General features: G+C 32.7%; 1 protein-coding gene across 1 annotated transcript; it reads right to left on the bottom strand.

The window, feature by feature from the left end:
* Positions 1–1450: 1450 nt before the first annotated feature.
* LOC130933872 (probable alpha-mannosidase At5g13980) lies at positions 1451–21596 on the bottom strand. Its single transcript, XM_057863479.1, has 29 exons — positions 21268–21596; positions 20454–20537; positions 19938–20026; positions 19609–19783; positions 19404–19523; positions 19180–19266; positions 19020–19091; positions 17176–17289; positions 16711–16811; positions 16501–16594; positions 16237–16404; positions 16063–16152; positions 14678–14743; positions 14504–14560; positions 13052–13271; positions 12815–12948; positions 12542–12613; positions 12385–12444; positions 12234–12305; positions 11371–11418; positions 11102–11221; positions 10565–10630; positions 10069–10181; positions 9467–9551; positions 8933–9043; positions 8683–8781; positions 8423–8470; positions 7468–7536; positions 1451–1863 (listed from the first exon to the last, which is right to left on the bottom strand). The coding sequence occupies exons 1-29, from the start codon at positions 21463–21465 to the stop codon at positions 1633–1635; spliced, it is 3063 nt and encodes a 1020-aa protein (XP_057719462.1). The 5' UTR covers positions 21466–21596; the 3' UTR covers positions 1451–1632.
* Between the last annotated feature and the right edge of the window lie 438 nt (positions 21597–22034).

Here is a 22034-nt window from a genome sequence, read left to right as displayed (position 1 = left end):
TTATATTTTATTTAACTATAAATTTTATTAATATATATATATATATATATATATATATATTAAAAAGATAAAAAAATTATTAACCATAATTTATTTTTTCTTTTTATGATTATATGATATCTATTAATATTATTTTTTCAATAAATAATTGTAGCATATAATAATAGGTAAAGACTCACATGCAGTTATCTTCATATGAAGTTAATAATTGAAAATCGTTAGATGATATTTAGTTAAACTTGTCAAATTATCTAACTGTTTTTAAATATCAACTTCACATGAAAATTAACTGTATGTAAGTTTTTATTTATAATAATACAATAATACAATAAATATAAATTAATTAATAAAGTATTAAAATTTGAAAATAATTATTATTTTTATAAAAACAAAATAAAAGTACTTATAATAAAAAAAAATAATTAAATTTTACATAATTACTTAATTATACCGGGTTAATCGGTTCAACCAGTGACTCACTGGTTGAACCAGTAACCCAGTGACCCAGTAACCTCACCGGTTCGATCACCGGTTCGGTTCTGACAACTATGGTCAAATCTGTTTTGTAAGATTAGACCCCTGTCCAAAAAAAAAGAAAAAAAAGTACTAAATAGTTAAAAAAAGGCTTAATTAAATTTTTTAATTAAGTGCAATTTACTCTACTACATTAAATGCTTTGCAGATTTTGCATTGTGGTGTGTGAAAGGCTTAAAGCTGCTCCTTCAGTTGGACAGATGGCACTTGATAAAAAATTGCAAATTCTTTCTCGTGTGAGAGAGGGAAGAGTGTATCTCAGAATGGTGTGACAAGAGAGGTGTTTTACTTTGCTATGATTAAGACAAATCGGTGCCTCCGATTTGTTTTATTTTTCAAACAAACAATCACAAATCGAATGGTTTGATTTGTGTTTTCGAAAATAAAATAAAAATTAATGTTAAAATCAGACTGTCCAATTTTTATTTTTAAAAATAAAAAATACAAATCAAACTCTCCAATTTGTAGTTTATTTTTTTCTTCAAACAAATTAGACCCTCCGATTTGAACAAATACCAATAAAAAAACCACCATATCAAAGAAAAACACCTAATCTTCCAATAACAATATATTACACATTTATTTAATCAATATAAAAAAATTAGCCATAAAAAATGCCAACTAAATTTCTCGTGTAGAAAAAAAATAATGTTCTTCACCGTAGCATTCCTCGGCTAAGCAATTTTTTTTATAGGTATTAATACACTTTGCATCTTTACCTTTATCATAGTGCGACCATAAGAGAAACCATAAAACAATTTGAGCCTTCATTCTTTCAAGGCCCAACTGCCCAAGTTATCAGTGTTAGATTAGATAGCCTTGCCAAACAGGCACGCAAGGCCTTAGTCTAGTGATTGTCGTATATACTTTGCAATAAGTGCACTTAATTAAGCTGATTACCCAAAATGAGCCTAAAGAAAATAATAGTATTGTATGTATTATATGTAGTGGATAAAACTCTTATATATATGTATGAGTGAATTTATAATGCCTAAAATTAGAGATGGTCCAATTCATTTGACAAAAAAAAAGAAGACTTGCCATACAACATAAATATAATACAAACATGCTTGTTTCTTTCAATGCCAAAATCTACTACTATGCATTTGAGAGAAGGTTAGGCATGTCATTGCCATCAAAGTAAATGATAAAAGTGCGGATCTCCATGGGAGCAAGCTCCACAGCTAGCTCTTTTTGATCAACTGGCCCTCCCCTTGATAAAACATGTTCATCTCCTAAAGACCCTTTTACTTTCCATGCAAATCTTTTCTTCTCCATTTCTGTCCTTTCTTGATTGGCTGACAAGCTCATCTCTTTCACCTCTTTGATCTATACCAAGGCAGTTTGAAAGCAGTTTTAAGTAACAAAACAATCTAAACAGACGTGGAAAAGAATTTCCCATCCTTTTAATCTGTGTTTGGTAGCTCAGACATGTGCAAATGAGATTTTATATATGGTTTATTGATTATGCTACACATTTGTAGAATTATCTAGAATTCTCATAATCTTGTTTCATAAAAATAAATATCTAAAAATTATGATAGAGAAGTCTAAAAATTAAGTAAATAAATCAAGTACTAGAAATATCTATATTTGGTACCTAGAAATATCTAGGTTAATATATAGAAATATCTAAGACTTAGAATTATCTAGAATAATTTATGGAACCTATAACTAGGCCCTCATGGAGTTCATTGTAACCAACTAACAAACATCAAATTCTACTAACCTTTGTACTCTTCTTAATCTATTAACAATATAATTATCAAATTCCTCAAACTATTCATCCAAATCACTCCTTCATCAAAACTATCATTAGTATTCTTACTACACAATTCAAGTCCATCATATACTAAACCACTTCAAACTATTTCATAAAACTAACAGTGGCATAAGACCTATGCTCGATTATCTATTGGGCGTAGAATCTTTCTTTCTAACTTGTCAACGATACATATCCACCATATTATAATCCACTCAAACAAATTTTTTCATAACCATGACTATCTCAACCATAAATATTCATGTGCCCATATTGTCAGAAGACAATTATGAGGACTGGCATTCTCAAATGAAAACTTTCCTACAAGTACAAGACTTGTGAGATACTATCCACGAAGGATTCACTATGCCAAAGAAACCAAGCAACACTTTCCACTGCAGAAAAGAAGAAATTAAAGGAATAGCAACAAAGAAATTATATTGCTCTATGCTTCCTCCAACAAGTTGTAACAAAGACAATCTTCGCAAAGATATGAGGAATATCGTAGCTAAGGAAGTATGGGAAAACTTGGAGCAAGAGTTCAGAGGCGACACAAACGTATGCACAATCCTCCTCCAATCTCTAAAGAAGCAATATGCAAATATGAAAATAAAAGATTTTGAAAAAATAAAAAGTTACTATACAAGATTAATGAACTTAGTAACTGAAATAAAAGCTTATGGAGAAGATTTGCCCGATAAAAAGATAATAAAAAAAATACTCATTAGTTTGCCTTCCAAATTCGATCATAAAATGTCTACAATTGAAAAAACTAAGGATTTATTAACACTAACACTAGCAGAGTTAATAAGCTCACTATACGCTTTTGAACAAAGACTAGCAAGTCGAGATGATGAAGATTCAATAGAAAATACATTTCAGTCTAAACTCAATATAAAATCTCAGAATCTAAATAAAATAGGAGGAAAAAGACAAGAAAATTCTAGAATTTCAGACACTTCTAAAAAATAGAAAATAAAATTGAAGATGGGAAACAATATTCTTCATGTGGCATGTGCAAGAAAACTAACCACCTAGAGAAGGATTGTTGGCATCGTGAAAAACCACAGTGTCGCAATTGTAAAAGGTTTGGACATATGGAGAAAGACTATAGGATGAAGATCAATCATCGCACAAACTTCTATGAAAAAACGGAGGGAGAAGAGTGCATCTTCTATGCATCATCATAAGAGCGCAAGAAGAAAGATGATATATGGTATCTCAACAGTGGTTGTAGTAATCACATGACAAGTGATCAAAACCTATTTAGTGAAATCAGTAAATCTGTTCGATCTACATCAGACTTGGAGACGGAATGATCGTGTAGGCGAATGGCAAAGATACAATCATCGTCCACACCAAGATAGGAAATAAGAATATCATGAATATCCATGATATTCTGTTAATTTCTAAACTGGCTCAAAACCTACTTAGTATTGGCCAAATGATGGAGAAAGGCTACGTATTACACTTTGAAGAAGACTCATGCACCATAAGTGAAAGGAAAACTAAAAGACTTCTAGTAATAGTAAAGATGAAAAATAGAAGCTTTCCATTCAAATGGAGTTATATCATAGAAACAGCATTAAATGCACAAGATAATTCATGGCTGTGACATCAAAGATTTGACCATTTTCACTTTCATGGATTAAAGTTGCTACATCAAAAGCAACTAATAAGAGATCTACCAAGCATCATAGAGATTAATCAACCTTGTGAATGATGCTTACTTAGCAAGCAACATTGTCAACCATTTCCTTCTGGAAGAGCTTGGCGAGCCAAGGAGATGCTTGGATTAGTTCACATTGATGTTTGTGGTCCGATGAAGATCCTATCACTCAATAACAAGTATTTCATTCTTTTCATCGATGATTATACTAGAATGATGTGGACATATTTCCTACATGAAAGAACAGAGATTTTTGGCATCTTCAAGAAATTCAAGATACATGTGGAGAAACAAAGTGGTCGTAGTATCAAGATACTTCGTAGCGATAGAGAAACTAAATACACTTCCAAAGAATTTAATAAATTCTGCAAAGAGGGTGTCAAGCATCAACTCACAGTTGGATATGCTCCTGAGCAAAATGGAGTATCTAAGAGAAAAAATAGAACTGTGATAGAAATGGCACGCTTGATCCTCAAGGAAAAAAACTTGCCAAATATCTTCTGGGAAGAAGCTGTATACACAACAGTATACCTACTAAATCGCTGTCCCACTAAGACAGTAAAAAATTAAACTCTGATCGAAGCATGGAGTGGACGAAAATCTTCTGCAAAGAATCTTAAGTATCTTTGGATGCATATGCTATGTCTACATCCTTACACAAAAAAGAAGCAAGCTCCATGAAAAAACAAAGAAAGGAATCTTCCTTGAGTATAGTACACAATCAAAAGGATACCGTGTGTATAACTTGCAAACAAAGAAACTCATCATCAACAGAGACGTGGAGTTTGATGAAAATGCTTAATGGAACTGAAAAGATGAAAAAGTCGAAAAAGGAAGTATTACAACAATCACCTATAAGACTAGAAGAACAAGAACGTGAAGAAGCAAGCCAACTACTCCAACAGTAGAAGCAACCAATTATTCTCCTCCAAGAAAAACTAAGCCTCTACAAGATGTATATAAAACATGTAATTTTGCCAAAATCGAGTCTACAAACTTTGAAGAAGCAGAAAAGCCAAAAGAATGAAGAAATGCCATGGAAGAAGAAATCAAGATGATTGAGAAGAACAACACATGGGAGCTGGTAGATCACCCTTCAAATAAAGATGTCATTGGAGTCGAATGGGTATACAAGACAAAACTCAATCCCGATGGATCCATTTAGAAGCTTAAAGCAAGGCTCGTAGCTAAAGGGTATGTGCAAATTTCTGGGATAGATAACACAAGGGACATTTGCACCTATAGCTCGCCTAGATACAATAAGAGTGCTCATTGCACTAGCCGCACAAGCAATGGAAGATCTATCAATTGGACGTAAAATCCACGTTTCTAAATGAAGAACTAGTGGAAGAAGTATACATTGATCAACCACAAGGGTTCATTATAGAAGGACATGAAGACAAGGTGCTAAGACTTAAAAAAACACTATGGACTCAAGCAAGCTCTACGAGCATGGTACAGTTGAATTAACAAATATTTCACTGATCATGAATTCAAGAAGAGTAAAAGTGAGCCTACACTCTACATCAAGACACAAGATAATTTAAACACTCTCATAGTTTCCTTGTACATGGACGATCTTATCTACACAGGAAACAACGAGGCCATGATCAAAAGAATTCAAAGAAGAAATGAAGAAGACATTTGAGATGACTGACTTAGGATTGATGCACTATTTTCTTAGCAATGAGGTAAACCAAAATGAAAACGAAATTTTCATCTCACAAAAGAAATACACTAAAAAATTGCTACAAAAGTTCAAAATGAATAATTCCAAAGCAGTATCTACTCCTTTAGTCCATAATGAGAAATTACAAAACGTAGATCTGAGGAGGCAAATGCTTCACAATACAGAAGTCTCATTGGAAGTCTCCTTTATCTAACTATCACAAGACCTGACATCATGTATGCAACAAGTCTATTGTCAAAATTCATGCAAAAGCAAAGTCAGAAGCACTATGGAGCTGCAAGAAGGATCTTAAGATATATTCACGGTACAAAAGATTATGGCATTCATTATAAATCTATTGAAGATCCAAAACTATTTGGATATACCAACAGTGATTGGGCAGGATCAATTGACTACATGAAAAACACTTCTGGATAAGCATTTACACTAGGATTTGGAGTATTCTCTTGAGCATCAAAAAAACAAGAAACTGTGACTCAATCATCTGCTGAAGCTGAGTATGTTGCAGCTGCAAATGCTACTAATCCAGCAATATGGCTAAGGAAAATATTCGAAGACATAAGAAAGCAACAAGAAGAACCAACTATGTTGTGCGATAGGAAGTTAGCAATAGCAATGGCAAACAGTCCACTCCATCATAATAGGACCAAGCATATACCTATCAAGTATCATTTTATACGAGAAGCTATATTGGAGAAAAAAATAAAAATCGAGTATTGCAGCACAAATGAGCACCTGGCAAACATATTCACTAAGGCACTACTAAGATCAAAGTTCGAACTATTTCGAGAGATGCTTGGAGTTACACAAATGTGCATCAAGGAGGAGTATTGACTATGCTACACATTTGTGGAATTCTCTAGAATTCTAATGATCTTGTTTCATAAAAATATTCAGATATTATGATGGAGAAGTCTAGAAGTTAAGTAAATAAATCAAGTACTAGAAATATCTAAGATTAGTACTAAAAATATCTAGGTTAATGTCTAGAAGTATCTAAGATTTAGAATTATCTAGAATCAATAGAGCCTATAAATAGGCCATCATGGAATTCATTGTAATCAACTAACAAACATCAAATTCTACTAGTCTTTGTACTCTCCTTAATCTATCAATAATATAACTATCAAATTTCTCAAACTATTCATCCAAATCACTCCATCAAAACTATCATTAGTATTCTTACTACACAATTCAAGTCCATCATATACTAAACCAACTTCAAACTATTTCATAAAACTAACATGATTTATGATATGGTACCTGTGGTTACGGTGGCTACGGTACCTATATAATTTTAACAATACTTAAAAAGTGTTATTAAAATTAAAAGAACACTTTTTACTATTTAACGACACTTTTTAATTTAAAAAATAAAAGTAAAAACTATTACTAAATCTAAAAAAATGTGGATTTTAATTTTAGCAACATTTAAAAAAAAAATGTTACTAAAATTATATAATCACCATAGTCACCGTAGCCATAAGAACCATAGACACCACATTTATATATATTTGGAGGTAAAGGTAGATATACAATACAAGACAATATTTCCTAGTACACAGTTCTTGTATTTTCCGACCTTTCTAGGTAGGGACAGAGCCAACACAAATTTTCCATGTCACTGTCTTTGTATTTATATCTTGTCCAAACTATCTAACGGAGTGTTAAGAGTGTGTTTGGTTGAGGGACAAATATCGGTTGGAAATTTTCATGGAGCTTTTTACTCATGAGACTCATCGATGAAAATTTCCATCTTATTTTTACCCCCAAACCAAACTAGTGAAATCTTATCGCAATTTTAGATTTTACCTTCTTTTCAGGGAAGAGTCTTTTCAGCTCTACACTTGTCTTTACAGAGAGATCCTTATCTTCTCCAATCTGTGCATAAATTTGTTGGGGATTAGAATGTGGGATACTAAACATGATGCAAAAATCACTAAGAAGGAAAAGGACAAATAATAGCAACAAAAATACAAAGGGATGAAGTGGTAGTTTGTTTTATTTTGAAAGTCAATAATATGCATGCATTGCAAAATTTGATTTGTGATAAGGATTAGCTTGTATTTAGATAGCACCTACTTATAATAATACTTGGTCAACAAGTACCTACTTAATAGCATGGGAGCCCACAATTCAAAATTTAGAACAATCATGACTTATATCCAAAAAGAAAAAAAGAACAATCATGATATATTTATTTATTTGTCAAGCAATCATGAGGGCAAGAATCAGTCTCAGGATGAAGCTTGTGCAAGGGACTGTTTCTTTTTTTTCCTTAACCTAATAGATTCACATGCTTTTGGTTTGGTACGAGGATTCACAAATTTCTCTTAACAAATTGCAATTTTCTTTTTCAGCATACAAAAGTTATCTGTCATCAATATATTACATGAAACATTTTATTATCATGCTGAAAGCTTATTCTTCGTTTTAGCAATAGTCATCACAGAACGAGAGACAAATGGTACCACTAGAAACAATACAAGAGATGCTGATTAATTAAACAAGGAAGCCAATAACTTTATTTTATTTTATTTTCATTCTTGAGAAAACAGTTTCTATGGGGTGTCAAAACAGGCTGCCAGCCCCGCCCAACCCTGCCCTACCCCACCCTACCCCACCCCACCCCACCAAAATAAAACGGGCCTAAAATGTGACCAAGAATGGTGAGCAAGAACTGAAAAGGCAAGATCACATATAAATGGCTCATTGCAATCTTCTCAAAGCAAAACATTAAAAATATTAATTAAAAAGAAATGGAGACCTCATATAGATGTGCTAACCGAAGCAGAACTGCCCCATCATCAAGTTCCTGAAATGTCCAAAACAATAGATAAAATGCAAGCTAAAGAATTATGTTCATAACAAATTTTGAAAGCATGCATGCAGAAATAAATAAGCTATCATTGTGTTGGCATTTAGTATGTTGTCACTGTTGGCCAAGAACAATATCTATTATTTATCCTGAGCTTGTAAGGCATGAGATAAGGTAATCCCTTTAAACAGGGATAAAGCCACAAAGACCTGTAATGTTATCATTGCAATGTTATCAGGCAATGTATATGACGAATCCATTCCTGAAAATGTTGGCACATGGGAATTCATCCAATCATCTTTATCATCCTGCCAAATAAAATCAACCTTTTACTGACTGATACTTGATATAATAAAATTAAAAAAAAGGAAAGAAAAACAAAAAAAACCCTGAGTTGATCAATAGAAAGTACATGTATATTATACAATTACTCTTTCTTTTCTCCCTACTAAATTTCACCTTTTCAGAGAAAGCTAATAGAAGAGGAGAATATATCTCCTGACCAAAAGTTCGGCGCCACTTTGCACCCTCACCCAAGGGATCTATCCTGTAGTAAAATTTACCTTGGACCTGACAAAAAATTAGTTATGGATTTCAGAATGGCAAAACCTAAGTCACATGAAGAGACATTTGTCCATAAATACTGGAAAATGGGCATTCTAAATTTGCTAGCTGAAAAAAAAAATGCACTCTGTCAAAGGGATCGTCAACAATATAATTGAGATCAAATCCTTCTTCTAATAGAACATTGTAATAAAAAACGGTTATATATATAACAAAACATATTTGCACATGCCAAAACATGATCACAAGGCTTTAGTCAACTTCTGTTAAAATGGATTGACACTGATTTTTCTGCTACCAGCATTAAGAACCATTTGAAAGTAGTTTGGTTTATCAACAGACAATGCATATCTGAAGTAAAAGGTTGATATTAATCAGGAGAAATGCTGATAGCTACATGAATTTAAAATCTAGGCAAGAAATTCTTACAGTTAGGCCCCTGCAATCATCAGCGACACAGTCTGTTTCATTTAGAGCCTCTGCAACACCTTTTGAATCATCAAGTAGCAATCGCCTATTGGTGTCAGGAAAGAGAAAAGTTGTTTCAACATGTTTAGAAAAGTTTAGGGAGAAGGATATCCTCAAAACCAACTTCCAAAAAATGAACATTAACTTGTGAGCCTTGAACTAAGCATACTGTGCATTTCAAAGTTCAAACACTTAAACTACAAGCTGCAAACTTCAATATGCAGATTGAGCACATCCTATCTAAAAGGAAGAGATTCAACCAACATCTCCATAACAAATGTTTAAGTGGATATATTCCCTGAAAAAAACTGCATTATTCCATGAACTAGAACACGTAATCACTGCCTACTTGTATACCAACAATATCTTCCAATGCTTTCTTCCAAAATATTTTTGGCATTGAAGGGGTTTGTCCTATATTATATTCATACACACTGTTTAGACAGATGCCAAAAGTACTACATTTCCAAGAATAAGACAGTGCCAGATAGGAGTGGTAATATATTTTCAATTTTGGTATAACAGGAGTCTCTACAACGCATTATCTAAATAATACCACATACCTGTGGACCATCAGTTCTATTTGTCCATCTTCTAGGCTAGATCCTCCAACAGATCTATCCACCAAAACTGAGAATTCTGTCTTATTATCTTTTATGTATATCCCTAGATTAATCTGAAGACAAAATGAAAAAAAAAAAAAGAAATAATTTGTGAACCAAAAGGATGATAATAACTGCTGCTTGAACTTCTAACAAAGTGCCATAAAGCCAGTAGTTACCATTGTGGATACATCCATAAATGTTGAAATTAAGTCTAGTGACGATCAATGAGAATGACAATATTACTAAACCAAATTGAGAAAGCACATATTTCTATTTTAAGTTTCTTATTAAGAGTAGCTGTATAATTTATCATACAACAACTACCAGCAGTTTGCACAGCAGGCATAAGTAACAGTTTCAACAATAACTAACAATCCTTCAAGCAAGTAAGAGGAGGAAAATAGGCCTTTAAAAACTACCAATTATTTTGAAAGAACTAATGTACATCACATACAGGGTAATAATTTCCTGCAATGGGCTGGTTCACTTCCAGATCCCAGTCTGTTCTGAAGTCACGTATCTGCAGCGGGATAAGTTAAATAAAATTAAGTTATGCCCAAAGAAAAGGAAAAAAGCTAAACTTCAAATTCAAGGAAAAGTTTTACGAGCCATGCAACTGTTTTTTTATCAAATATACAAAGTTGCTTCCATCAATCTCAGAGAAGGAGCTGCTTTGTCACAATCAACATCAAGCACCTAGATATATGAATATTAGCAATGTCGTCGTTTGATTCTTGTAGCCAATCCCACCTAGTGGGATAAGGCTTTGTTGTTATTGTTGTTGTCATATCCTAATGGATATGGTAGTCAAGAATATACTGAAAGTTGACCCAATAAGAAGTGCTTAAAATATTATTACACATAAGTTAAATAACCAGCAGGTAGTAAAATATTTGAGAGGCATAGCTGTGGAATAAGGAAAAGAAGAAAGTTAAGATGGTTCAAAAATTCCTCGAGGCATATTATATTCAACAGAACCTAAATTGCATACCCTTTTGATAAAATCGCGACCATTAGAATCTGTGTAAAATGTTTTCTTGCTGCTTAAAGCAGTTGAAATCTTAGTGGCAACTTCTTTACCAGTTCCATCTTCAATAGGTATAGGGCCAACCTGAAATTCGAAAAATAACCAGTTCAAATGATCCAAAATCCCACATATATAAACCATGTTATAAATGTAAATTGGTATCCGTTTTCACAATGAATATTAATGACACAAACGTAAATATAAATAATAAAAGCAACTATTTTAAAACTTACAATAAACTCTACTTCAACATGCTCCTTTTCTTTGTGTAGCCTGGTAATCTGCCGACATAGTTGATGCACATTAATCTCCAATATTATGTTAGAACTTAGAAATAGATAAAAGAAGTCTTATTTCTCATTAATTGTTACTATAATTACTATTACTAGTGGACTAATAGACATGTTATTAGTAGGCATTGATGTCTATTACTCCACCGTTTTTCTTATTCAATATGTATAATAGTAACAAATGTGACACTGGTCAAGTTGGTAAATATTTTGCTCTCTTAACCATTGGTTTTTGGATGAAATCTTAGGAACGCAAAAAGTATTTTATGATATTTTAATATATGAAGAAGGCTAGTTTAGGGAAAAAATTGGACACCAACTCTCTTCTATCCCCTTTATAGATAACATAAACTGGATCATGAAAGAAAAAAGAAATCTTAGAAAAAAAAAGATTTCAGGTGACTGGAAAATAATGAGCAAAGGTTAGTGATGGTGATTTATTTATCAAGGTGCTAGTCTGTTAGCCACAAGACCACCTTATATAACTATTGCAAATGCATTCCTGACATAGGTATTAGTCCTATTGTTCTAGATGCTCATTCTATAATCCAGTAGCATTTCTTGACCTTTTCAAAGCAATTAGAAAATAATATATTTAAAGCAACATATTACTAGAATCAGATTTACCATTTTCCTAAATTCCAAATTCACCTACATCACATTATTTCAGTTTATCAGTCTGAGTCAAATATTCAAATGGCCTGTGTTAGTTAATTTCTCAAAACATTGACAGTTTCATGAAAGGAGTTTATTAGTAAGAGAGTAATATTCCAATGATGTTAAAGATGAAAGACCAAGCAGAACACCTGATATATCCATGGGTTGATTTGTTGATGCACTTCATCAAGCAATGGTCCATGCAAAACAGTAAAAGGAACCTGAGAATTCAATACTTTAACTTAAAGTAGTTGTGGCATTTGTTCGTAGAGATATTATAGTTCAGATTGCATTTAAAACCTGTCTTTCATGGTTGATGAAATATGTGCCATTTGGACGAAAAATATATGCCCCAGAATTCTGTAAAGGAAATGAAATAACAAATTTATATTAGAAGAACAATGGCAGGAGAAGTGAAAAGTTAATAATATCAGGATTTTAAAGTGAAAATGTCTACCTGTGGATCCTTTTGATGACTTCCATTATATCCTGAGTAGTAAAGGTACTTCTGTTCAACTTGTTTGTCCATCTTCCATTTCAAAATTAAGAGTGCCAATCAGGTTTTTACTTCATGATTTTCAATTTTGTATACAACAGTGGAAGGACTCAACTAACAGAATATACTAAAAGATGATGAGAAGGGAGAACATCACAAAGACAGGCAAGACTACAACATGAAATGTTCCTAATTAAGGGGGAATCTTTTCACGCAAAGTGATGTATCACGCACCATGCTTCTTATATTAACATAATTGCTGTGTGTTTCTTCATCTGTAGAGAATCTAAGTTTCAAGTTCCCTTGACCAACTTCAAACCTCGCCTTTTCATTACTTTGATATGTATTTACTGATGATTTAGTTGAACCTGAAAACAAGAAGAAATCAAATATCAAAAAAACCAATTCTGTAGGCAAATGGAAAGCAAATAAATATTAGTTAGTTAATAATAAAACAATTTATTATAGAACCTGTCCTTTTGGCAGTTGAGACAGTGTATGTGCTAAAACCAAGTGGAGGTACTGAAACTGTGAACGCAAGCCAATATTTGGGTGTGTTGAGTGGAGTGTGTCCCAAATATGCCTTGACATAGAAGTTTCTTAAGCCTTCGAAGGCCTCAGCTTGAGGAAGAAGTTGAGATTCTATTTCTGTGCCATTAGAGTCATGAACCGCAACATTGTCATCAATAACCTAAAGAAATTTGTCGCAATGGAAGGCATGTTAACAATAGTAAACATTATGATAGTTTAATAGATCATAACTGAAACTTATCTGTGCAAGCACTATATGTTATTTATATTATCAAATGTTGTAAGCATGACAAGACAGGACCTGGAATATTTTTTTTTTAGAATCCTCTAAGGCTATAGCCTAAAACCACAAAAAGGGCAGTTCAATGCAAAGCATCTCTTATTATGTAGGGTTTGGATTAGGACTACTCCCAAAAGGTATAATGTAGACAGTTTAACCTGACGCAGAATCTGATTCTATGGCTTGAACCCAGGACCCGGAGATCAGACCAAAATTAAAATAATAATAAAAGCATAATACTTGATTTTACATGTTTACTGGCCATGCAAGATGCTGCTGCTCCCCCTTGAATCAATGTGTGAAGCAGTGAGGCTAGTTTTATATTGCTTCCAATAGGATGCATATATAGTCTTTGTAGATACGAAATTGTTTGGTGAGCCTATTATCATCGCTTCATAAAAATGTAATAATGCATTGTATCTAAGTCGTGCTTTTAGAAGCAAATCAAAGTTGATTCATGTCAACTCTGATTACCAAAGACATCCTTCATAAGTGAATGTTAAACAATGCATTACCAGGTTATAAAAAATTGGATATAACAATGTTTACCAATTTCGTGCGTTTTATTAATGTCTTTTAGGTTATTATACTCTTCTCCCCCTCTTTTTTGTATGGTTGGAATTAAGACAATGAGACATCCTTGTATAGATACAAAAGATATGGCTGAAAACTAGTGGGTTAGAGTTAGACCATGTAATAAAGCATACACAACCCATTTGAATGTCAGTTATAGAAAAAAACTATTGAACGGACGTCCATGAACTCAGCACCAGTTATTTATATTAGAAGTTGATCACTGAGAGTATTTATTCCTTTATTCTGGTGGGGAAAAAAAGCGGTTTTGACATTTTGGTTCACCAAGCACTTGTTTCTAAAAGACACCTCTGATTAATGGTAGCCAAAGACCATTTACAGTCTATGAAATCTTAAAAGCAGCTTATTTCAGTAAACAGGGACACCAATAACCTTTAACAGCATGCTGACCATCGAAAGAATCAAATGAATGTAGATTGTAACAACTTTTGTTATATTAGTTTCAACTTTCAAATGATGTAAGTGGTGCAAGATATCAGATTGAAGACAACAAGAAATAAAAAGATGGCATGACTCACAGGAATTCGAATCACTTCGTTCCTTCTCCAAGCAAGAGAGTTGTAAACAATAATAACCTAAATATAAGAAGGATCAAGGATGATGAAAAAAGAGGATTAAAAATTCTAAAATAAAACACTTTATGGAATGCTTAGAAGCAAAGATAAACAAATTTGAAGAAATAATGGTTTTACCAAATTCTTTCCATGACTCAGATCAACTTCTGATGCAGGACAATAACTTATATTCAAAAGTGGACACTGGAAAATAAACAAAAAAAAGAGGAGGAAAGGAAAGCAGATTGCAATCATCAGAAACCTTACAGCTTGAAATTGGATGTGATAATCAGAAACAATCAATACACAAATTTAATTCTATTCAATCTCAGTTCTAATCACTATAATCTCATATAGAGAGAAAAAATTAATATCTAAAGCTCTGAGCATCAGTCGTTACATAATATGGCTAATACACAAAACTTGAGATTGGATGAACAAATCAAGTATATAGCATAGATATGGACATTGCAAAACTTCCTTGTAGCTCAACGTGTTTATGCATTAAATAAGGTGACAAATTTCTAAGCATCAACAAGATATGCAAATGTCACAGAATGATGAATAATTGAGATTAAGGATATTTCTTTCAAGTGAACAGAGAAAGGAAAGAACCATATATTTGTGAACACATGCAAAGGTTGGTAAAATTATAAACTATATCGTATATCAAAAGATGATCAGTTTAAGCTGAAAAAAAGCTTATAAGTATAAGCCACTATTTGGAACTTATGAATATAAGTATAAGCTGAGTTCAACAAAATATATTATTAAAATATAAACAGTCATTTAGATGCTTTATTTAGTAAATTTATCATGCAAAACAACAATTTTATATAATCCAAACAAAATAGATTATTTTAAAACCATTTTCTTGCTAAAGTATCAAAACATAAATTGATTTCACATGAATAAGTAACTATTGAAATATTTTAATCTTTCAGTTATCCCAACACACGTTAAAGCTAATCGCTAACAAAGCTAAGGAACTATAAGGCTGCGTTTGTTTATAAGTATAGGACACTGAAACAATGATACAGAGACACAAAATTATATTTGGCAGATGAGACATGAATACAGACATTGTATCCAGAGATACTGAATTAGTTTATTTTTTGTCTTTTCTGACAGGAAGGACATAAAGAGTCAAAGACACTAACAAGGACACAACTTATTTTTTCATTATTCCTATTAATTTTTCATAATTATATTTTGTATTATTATATTTTTCTTCCTAAAGTTTTTATATGGAAAAAATAATAGTAAATTGGACTTTCATAATTTGTTATTTTTTATATTTAGTTTATCACCAAACAAAATAAAAGAACACTAATTTTTGTGTCTTGTTCTCGGTGTCCTGTCTTGTCTTATCCTCATAACCAAACATAGCCTAAGTGACAAGAAATAGTTTTCTAGGAACAGTAAGTGATGAGAAATAGTTTCAAGTCAATGTAGATTCAGGCACTATAGCAAGTAAGAAAAATGGTCCACAGACTTCAAATTCAACAACAAAGATCTTTTACTTGTTGAAACATTGTAACTGGGTTCTGACATCCAGCGGGCAATGTTGACTCAGCCAAGCATGCCAGTGTTGATGAAACCAATTGCTCTGCCTGCAAAATGAAAAATGCTACTAGGTGGCATGCTAACAAATGGATATAGACAATTACTAAAAGATAGATAAACTGAAACTGCACCTCCTTGTAGCCTATTGCCAATCGTTTCGAATAATCATTTGCCACATGCTGCTGTTCTGTGCCAGTGACAGCATCATGGTGTTGAGCAATTGCCAAAGCATCAGCTAATGAGTCTGTATTTGGCCCTGAATTCATTCTCCCACTAAAAAATTCTAGTTGTCTTGCAGCCTAATAATTTATTGGTAAAAGATAAATTTATTAACATCAGTGGACCAGAAGTTTCAGTTACCTTATTTATATTACCCATAAACATAGACATCATACCAAATAATAGCCACTCATTAATCTGACATAGCGCTTGATAGCTGGCCTACTGGTAAAGTATCCAGTCCAGTAAGCATTTGCATTATCTGCATAACTTTGTTTTTTTTTTTTTGAAAAAAAAATGCACAAATACAGGTAAAACATCATACAATGAGAAAGAAAACTCAGGAATTAAGAAAAGAGATTATGCAAACTAAGTCTTAAACTCACGGGAAGTAATCATCAGTCTTGATTGGCCATGACTCATTTGTAGCATATTTTGCATCTGTATATATGGATGGTGTAGAGTACAAAGCATTGACACGTCCATCCTAAAGTTAAAATTAACATATGAGTAATGACAGCAAGTCAAACTGTGAGTTAACCACAATAAAATATATTCCTTTTTAATCTAAGGATTACTGTTTGTATTGTCTTTAGATACAAGTTTAACCAAGAAAATTGATTTTACTGAATAAGAGTTCTGAAAAAAGTTTACACATTCTTCATCATCTTAAAAATTGTAGGGCTAGCTTGTTACTAGTGATTATACGAATTTTTGGTACATCCTTAACTCAATGACCAATACCAATTTACTAATAGAAAATCATATAGGACAAAAAGAAAATCATGAAAAATGAATTCTGAGTAGTTAAAGAAGGAGGTATCTCATTCTCCTGAGTTGTTAGAAATTACCTTGTTGACATAATGAATAAACTTGTCAAGCTGTCGGAACCATGTATGTGCATATTGATACTTAAAATCAGTTCCCATCGTCCACATTATATGATTTGTTCGAGTTATGTTTGCCTGAAAATGAAACAATATGGCGCAATAATTTAAATGAGATCCTGCATAGAGTTGTTAAAGTTCCACTTAGTACAACAATAGTATAATTACACTTCTTGCTCAAGTTTCAAGTTAAAAACATGTCATTCAACTGGATTGCCATTCTGTGAGGTAAGAAACAGATTTCCGAAATCCTGATTTTAATAAAAATAAAGGGTGATAACATAATAATATTATTACCCAACATTGAACTACACAAATAACTAGAATACAATAGGTAATCAGTATGCTCTCTGTAGTGTGTAATGTATACATCACTAGTCTTTCTGGTGCAAACATTACAAAAATGATAAACCGAAAAAGAACTACAATGTGCATCTTTTTTTATTTCTTTGCAATAGATTTGAATCTAAGTCCAGACTGATAATAGTACCTCTCATTTCAAATAACTAGAAATGAGACAAGACACTAATATTTGAGTTCCCAGAGATATATAAATAAGGAGCAAGGAAGGGATAAATAACAACCAAAGAATGTGACATGAAAAAATCTCCAGATGAGCTATACTAGCAGAAAAACTTTATTCTGTTAGAAAGTGAAATGATTCATTGTGGGTGCTAAAGACACCACAGGAAGTTAAGGGAACCATATCATGAAGGGAAAATGAAATACCCATCTCTGTTGGGGAAAATCATGTTTCAAATCTGACAGGAGCTGATGTAAAAATGAAGAGTCTTTGCCCTATTGGCTATTGATGTTAGATTTTGGGTAAGGATTCTTAGGAACTCAACATAATAGATAAAAAGTTAACAACAACAAAGATCAAGTGTTACTTATGAGAATTAGTTCAAGGAAACTGAAATATCAATATCATAGATAAGGAGAACAATAGATAATAATCACTTACTTCAATCGTGTTGGAGGAGAAAATTCATGTACGTAGGAATCTCAATACCAGTTATAAAAAATATTAAATGTTACTTCAAAATGAACTCGGATGAAAATTAATTCAGGAAATTACATATATCATATATCAATAATGTAGATAACATTTTAAAGCAGAGTAAAAGATGACAAAACAAATTGGAAGTGAGCCAAACTAAGTTGAAAACTAACAATTATATATCTTATATTCTTACATTTAGTCCATGCCCTCTCATCATTATATATAAAGGATAACTATAAATTTTATATCAAATGATCAAAGATCTTCCACTCTTCTATTATAAACAATCTAGTTAAACTCACTAAATCTCATTCATCAACCATTTTAACCTACACTAAAATAGACAAAAATATTATCATTTAAATATGGTAGAAGTAAAAGCAATTTTACCCTCATATATTCAACAAATTTACATGTCATATAAATTAAAAGTATAAAGTAATATATGTATTAATGTAAGTATATAATATACATAATCAAGCCAGCTCATGAGCCAATGAGCTGTACTTACTGAAACTCAAATTCGACTCATTTAATATATGACTTCAAATCTAAACTCAAGCTCGGCTCACAAGCTCAACTTATTGAGCTGCTAATGAGCTGAGCTCGAGTCAGCTCGCGAGTCGGTTTGACTCACTTGCAGCCCTAAGAACAATCAATAGAAAAGGACAGGATAAGTGTGATCACGACATTTTGGCTGTTTAACTTTCACATATTATTTTTCCCTAAAAAAATATATGCTTCTTGTTCGCACAGAAATCATATAACTTATTCAGCAGCGGGAAGGAAAGCTTGCTCAATTTACCTGTGACAATGCAGCAGTAACAAAGTCATTCACTCGATCTTCAACATTGTAGTCAAACAAATCCAGATTATCCTTAAGCAAAAAGTAACATATATATTTAGCACAATAGGCAAATAAAAAATGTAGTAGTGACAAAATTAACAAGTTCTTATAATATTACTTGAATTACTGGTGAAACATCATTAACTTCAAAGTAAAATCCACCAGGTGGTGGCTCATAATTCTCAGGGAAAGCACCTGCAAAGATCTGGAGGTATACCAAGCATCAAGGATATCCATGAGATGATGACAAGGAATATATAATTTAAGAGTCACCAATCATGAAATTACATACAACCATACAAATATCAAAGAACAGAAAGAAAAACAATTCTTGAGAGTTACCCGGGCTGATGAGCCAAAGCTCTTACTACCCTGCCATATGACCTCAAGACTCTTCTCCCTTTTGCGCTTAGCCCTATCTTGGTAATCTATCCGACCAAAGAAAAGTGAGTCAAAGCCAACCTGCATCCACAGTAGAACAACCAGTTGATAGCCAACTAAGAAAATAGTACTTGTGACATTTATTTTTCTTCCAAATGTGCCATACTTCAGCTCCCAATAAGTAAGCCTGCACAGCAGAATGTCCAAAGGGATCAATTTGCCAACCAATTCTAGGAGTCACACCAAACTCCTCTTTAATAAACCGATGTCCAAGTGTAGTCTGATCAATCATGTCTATGTAATGAGTTGATGCCTCATCATGCATACACATGCCTCCATTTCTGTGACAAGGACAAATGAAAGAAAGGAATAATAAATTCAATACGCAGAAACAAGTCAATGTAAGAGAGGATTAAAGAGAGGGAACCCTGACAAACATGAAGGATGACTTTGTCCTTAATCACAATGAAATTTTGCATCAGAAATGGAATTTACATGAACTCTAGTTGACCCGAACTAACGAGTTTCTTTACACTATCCTGAGCAGCCTCACTCTGATCTCTCCACCATCTCTGGAAAAAGGCCTGCATTGAGGAAATAAATATTTCAAGAAAAAGTTTGAAAAGGGTGTATTTCATCAAATGAACATCAACATACAGTCACATGGCATGCTCAGGTATAAAACAGTGGCTTAATTTAGGTGATAACTGATAAGCAACCTTGACTCAAAATTTGAATAATCCTGCATGAATAGACTACAGACAAAATAAAAATAAATAAATAAATAAAAGAAATAAAAATTATATATATAACCAGTGCAGAAAAAGGAATGAATAGAAAATTTAAACTTGTAATAGCATTAAATTGGACCTAAAAACCCAACTTTTTTCAGTTATATATTTTCCTCTAGGAGGAAGTAGATGCAGCAATATAATCCAAAAAGACATGGTCACACGAGCAAGAAATGAAGTCACACACACATACAAATTAAAAAAAAAAATATTAACTTACTTGCTCAACGTAGATAAACTTTCGATTCTTATCAGCCAAAAGAGCTTGAACAACAGAATCCAACACATTTTGCACACAAGCCCCCTACACAAAATTTGTTTAAAAAATTACTCGGAACAACAGAATGATCAAGGAGATTAAATTAAAACTAAATAACCATCCTCTAATATAAGCATTTGGTTTTAGACTATAGTAGTTACTGCCACTCTAATGCAAAGAATCTAACATACACATATGCATTCATTTCAACAAACATAAAAAGGCTAAACCACAAAACCAGATATTAGATAATTGGATAATTCATAAAATGCATTCTGTGATGAGTTTAGCGATAGGTTTATTTAATATTCACTGGATTCTGAGGTTGATATTCTGTAGAGAAATATGCTAGCACCTTTGATTATTTTAATCAGACTTCCAGTACTATAAATTAGGGAAACATTTTTAATTTCTTGAAATGTGCTGAACAGATTATCGATGGAACAATCAATGAGAATGGCTGCTTACTGATTAAAGCTACACATGTTGGATCAGATACTTCACTTTCTCAAATTGTTCAGCGTGTAGAAATCGCTCAACTAGCTAAGTTACCAGTTCAAAAGAATGGATTAAAGGGATAGAGTGTTATCAGGAGACGCTAGGTTTCGCTTCGGAATTGAAATAAACTTCTTTTTTTCCTTAATGCTCGCAATGGTGAATCAATCATTCGATCTCTTTTTCCCTTTCCTTTTGTTGCGAAATCAGTTTCAATCAACAGACACATTCTTCAAAAGTTCACTGGAAAAAATAAAATAAAATAAAAAAATAGAAGTACCTGAATTGAATTGTTAGAACCAACATAGTACTGATCAACGGTCTTCAACCAACCAACATCGTCGTGTGTATGAGCAACGAGATGAACGTTGAGCTTCCCAGGCACCACGCCCTGCGAGGTGTTATACGCTATGTACTTTGATTCCACACACAGGAACAGTATTGTTCCTAGAAACAAAATCAGCAGTTTGTTCGCCATTGGAGATCGTGCACACTGCTCATCAAAGTCACTCACTTCTTCTGTGTATTTTCGAAGAAGGGTTTAATCAGTCGAAGAAAGAGTTCATTTGACTTCATTTAAGTGTGGTTCGTGGTTTCTGTCCTTTTTCCAATAATAGAGAAAGTTTGGAGGGCAATATTTTTATTGAAATTTGGTCCATATTTAATTATTAAAAAATAAATAAATAATCTTATATGATTAGATATTATTTTACGAGGCTAATTGATAATTATACATCATAAATTCTGAGAGCCCTTCCTATTCCTCTATTATTTTTTATTGGGAAAAAAATTATTAGATTGCCTTTGTGAAAAACTCAAAACTGGATAAGGGGGCCAGGGTAACTTAACGGTCTTGTGTGGAATTGTAGATGTTGAAATATTCAAATTTATAAACACGTGAGGAACTGAAGTTGCACAGGTTACGAGTGACTTGTCTCCTGCCACTCTCGTTGTGTTCAAATTTGTATGACAAAAAGCATGAAAATTTGGGTTTTGTGACTTTTGTCCTTTGAAATTAAGCCTGGTAATTTTAATGAAAAGGTTTTT

Source organism: Arachis stenosperma, chromosome 6, assembly GCF_014773155.1.
Source record: "Arachis stenosperma cultivar V10309 chromosome 6, arast.V10309.gnm1.PFL2, whole genome shotgun sequence".
Lineage (NCBI taxonomy): Eukaryota > Viridiplantae > Streptophyta > Magnoliopsida > Fabales > Fabaceae > Arachis > Arachis stenosperma.
This window is presented reverse-complemented; position numbering and strand designations above follow the sequence as displayed.

Coding starts and splice junctions, on each gene's coding strand:
- LOC130933872 (XM_057863479.1), bottom strand. CDS start 21,465: ATGGCGAACAAACTGCTGATTTTGTTTCTAGGAACAATACTGTTCCTG. Junction 19,524..19,608: donor CTTACTTATTGGGAGCTGAA/GTATGGCACATT, acceptor CTGTGGATGCAG/GTTGGCTTTGACTCACTTTT. Junction 16,595..16,710: donor AAGACTGATGATTACTTCCC/GTGAGTTTAAGA, acceptor AAAAAAACAAAG/TTATGCAGATAATGCAAATG.